The sequence below is a fragment of the Pollachius pollachius genome (assembly GCF_949987615.1).
Source record: "Pollachius pollachius genome assembly, chromosome: 15".
NCBI classification, from domain to species: Eukaryota; Metazoa; Chordata; class Actinopteri; order Gadiformes; family Gadidae; genus Pollachius; species Pollachius pollachius.
This window is the reverse complement of record NC_136948.1, coordinates 10,024,371-10,027,626: the sequence shown is the minus strand read 5'-3', so window position 1 is coordinate 10,027,626 and position 3,256 is coordinate 10,024,371. Positions and strand designations below refer to the sequence as shown.

Below are 3,256 nucleotides of genomic sequence, written 5' to 3'. Positions count from 1 at the left end.
CACGACCTAAACATCTTCTCAGGCACATTAGACACTTTAGACAGCTAGGAACCCCAACCAGGCTTCTCTGATTAGAACGTGATCGTAGGTTTGAACCCCAACCAGGCATTCTGATTAGAACGTGATCGTAGGTTTGAACCCCAACCAGGCATTCTGATTAGAACGGGATCGTAGGTTTGAACCCCTCCCACGCCTTCTGATTAGAACGTGATCGTAGGTTTGAACACCGACCAGGCATTCTGATTAGAACGTGATCGTAGGTTTGAACCCCAACCAGGCATTCTGATTAGAACGTGATCGTAGGTTTGAACCCCAACCAGGCTTCTCTGATCAGAACATGATCGTAGGTTTTGAAGCCCAAACCTTCCCCGGTTCCCGGTTTGCGTAGGAGGGCCTGGCCCCTGGTTGTATCATGGACCATGAAGCCCCAGCAGCGGTCCTGCTGTAGGATGACTTCCAGCCCCTGACTTGATGCTCTGTGGTGAGGAGATCCACAACACATTGTTTATCTGTTTCAATGATCGTCAAGGTGGATTGCAGCGCTCAACGCTGAGGGTTATTGAAAAGGGGGAGCCCCATGCAATCTTTAAATGCTTTCAGAGCTCTAAAGGTGTTGTTTCTGTCTTGCGGCCACCGGGAGATCAGATAAGAAGAGCGCTGGGAAGAGAGAAGCAGCGCCTGCTGTTAGGACCTGCATACAAATGAATCTCCAGCAAGCCTCAGGCAAGACCGCTGCACCGAATCAATACTGGTTAACCAAAGCGGACAAAAGATCCATTTCCATTACGATGCCGTAGATTGTGGATTGAATTTTTATATGCATATAAAAATATGAGGTGCTGGTATTGATGCAAGAAATTTCAAAAGGGGGGCACGGAGATAAGGGGGCATATTAGAATATTATCTCTGAAAACGGAGGGAAACCTGAAATCGAAAAAAGCTCCTTGTCAAAGCGCTGGCGTGTGCCACGATGCAGTGCTCATCGTTGCCATGAAGGAAGAGCTCTTCAGTCACTCCCTGTAAACTCCCAGAAGATGCTGATGACACTCGTTTGAAACTGCTTAGGAGATTTGTAGCGGGCACGAGGCGAGATGGAGCTCGATAACAGCTCGCTGGAACTTTACTTCGGCAACGGCACCGAAGGGTCTCCGGAGAACACCACCACAAACCTGCCCTGGGACAATGCCACGCTGCTGGGCCTGCAGGTCTCCATCTCCGCCCTCCTGGCTCTCCTCACCCTGGCCACCGTGCTGTCCAACGCGTTTGTCATCGCCACCATCTACCTCACCCGCAAGCTGCACACGCCGGCCAACTTCCTGATTGGCTCGCTGGCCGTCACGGACCTGCTGGTGTCCATCCTGGTCATGCCCATCAGCATCGTGTACACCGTGAGCAAGACCTGGGCCCTGGGCCAGATCCTGTGCGACATCTGGCTCTCGTCGGACATCACCTTCTGCACCGCCTCCATCCTGCACCTGTGCGTGATCGCCCTGGACCGCTACTGGGCCATCACGCGCGCCCTGGAGTACTCCCAGCAGCGCACCATGCGGCGGGCGGCCGTGATGGTGGCGGTGGTGTGGGTCATCGCCATCTGCATCTCCATCCCGCCGCTGTTCTGGCGCCAGGCCAAGGCGCACGAGGAGCTGACGGAGTGCATGGTGAACACGGACCAGATCTCCTACACGCTGTACTCCACCTTCGGCGCCTTCTACGTGCCCACGGTGCTGCTGATCATCCTCTACGGACGCATCTACGTGGCGGCGCGATCCCGCATCCTGAAGGCGCCGGCGGGCCGCGCCAAGCGCTTCACCACGGCGCAGCTCATCCAGACCTCGGCCGGCTCCTCGCTCTGCTCCATCAGCTCCGCCTCCATCCAGGAGGCGCACCTCCGATCGGCAGCCGCCGCCGGGGCCGGGGCGTCGCCGTTGGGCACCAACAGCGTGAAGGTGAAGCTGGCGGACAACCTGCTGGAGAGGAAGCGCCTGTGTGCGGCGAGAGAGAGGAAGGCCACCAAGACGCTGGGCGTGATCCTGGGCGCCTTCATCGTGTGCTGGCTGCCCTTCTTCGTGGGCACGCTGGTGCTGGCCGTGTGCACCCAGTGCTGGTTCCACCCCCTGCTGTTTGACGTGTTCACCTGGCTGGGGTACCTGAACTCCCTGATCAACCCCGTCATCTACACCATGTTCAACGACGACTTCCAGCAGGCCTTCCACAAACTCATGAAGTTCAGGAGGTGCTCTTGAAGAACTGCTTGTTTGTTTTTCTTGCTTCATCTTTTGACACTGTTCATGTGTTGGATTCAACTGACTGACGAAAAGAGAATATATGTATTTTAAGAAAGGACATCAATGTGAGCCAAACTATGTACATGAGAGATCTATTTCTTTGAAATAGCAATTCTATTATATTTGTATATATATGGAGCATAGCAAAAGATATATATATGAATATATGTATATACATGACGATTTATGGAGAATAGATAAGAGGCTTATGGACTAGAGTATGTTCCATTTAATGAAATGCTATTACTAAAAACAGATAAGATCAGACATAAAATATGAAATATAAATATACATGACAGAATGTGTTTTAGTGAGCTGTGTTTTTTTTGTTTGTATGTACTTAAATCTTAAATCACAGAAACTGTACCATAAATGTCCAGAAACGTCTTGAAACACATTGTTGCATGTGTGTCTGAAAAGACGCTTTCTTGATATTTCATGAAAACACGAATTGGGGGATTTTTAATCCACAGACAAAGGATAATTGTGAAAGAGATTCCAAAAGAGAAGGACAGACTCCTCTTGTTGTGGAGAGCAGGAATGAAAGCCATGGAATATACACGACCACGTCCCAGAATCACAGGATATTGTCCGTATGAAGTTGCTGTGACACAGTATGTATTTTAAGAAGTCTATGAGTGTAAAGATCTAATTATATAAACTATAACAATGAGTGTGTGTGTGTGTGTGTGTGTGTGTGTGTGTGTGTGTGTGTGTGTGTGGGTGTGTCGTGGGTGTGGGTGTGTCGGTGTGTCGGTGTGTGTGTGTGTGTGTTAGAGACCTGCCCCATGAAAACAATAAGCATAAGAAAGGAAAGCAGAATTTCGTCTTTAGATTGTAAGTAGTATCCATTGCCCTAGCAACAAATTATCCAGTTTTGTTGGATGGAAATATGCCGAAATTGACTGAAGAACTAGAAGAAATATAAACTGCATCATACATGGCGATGCGAAGGTCATGGGAAACATAGT

General features: G+C 50.0%; 1 protein-coding gene across 1 annotated transcript; it reads left to right on the top strand.

Annotated features, from left to right (window-relative positions):
• Positions 1-1,091: 1,091 nt before the first annotated feature.
• htr1d (5-hydroxytryptamine (serotonin) receptor 1D, G protein-coupled) lies at positions 1,092-2,243 on the top strand (the record flags this gene model as incomplete). The annotated part of the gene is made up of 1 exon (XM_079752807.1): positions 1,092-2,243. One exon carries the CDS (start codon positions 1,092-1,094, stop codon positions 2,241-2,243), a length of 1,152 nt encoding a protein of 383 aa, XP_079608933.1.
• Positions 2,244-3,256: the final 1,013 nt, after the last annotated feature.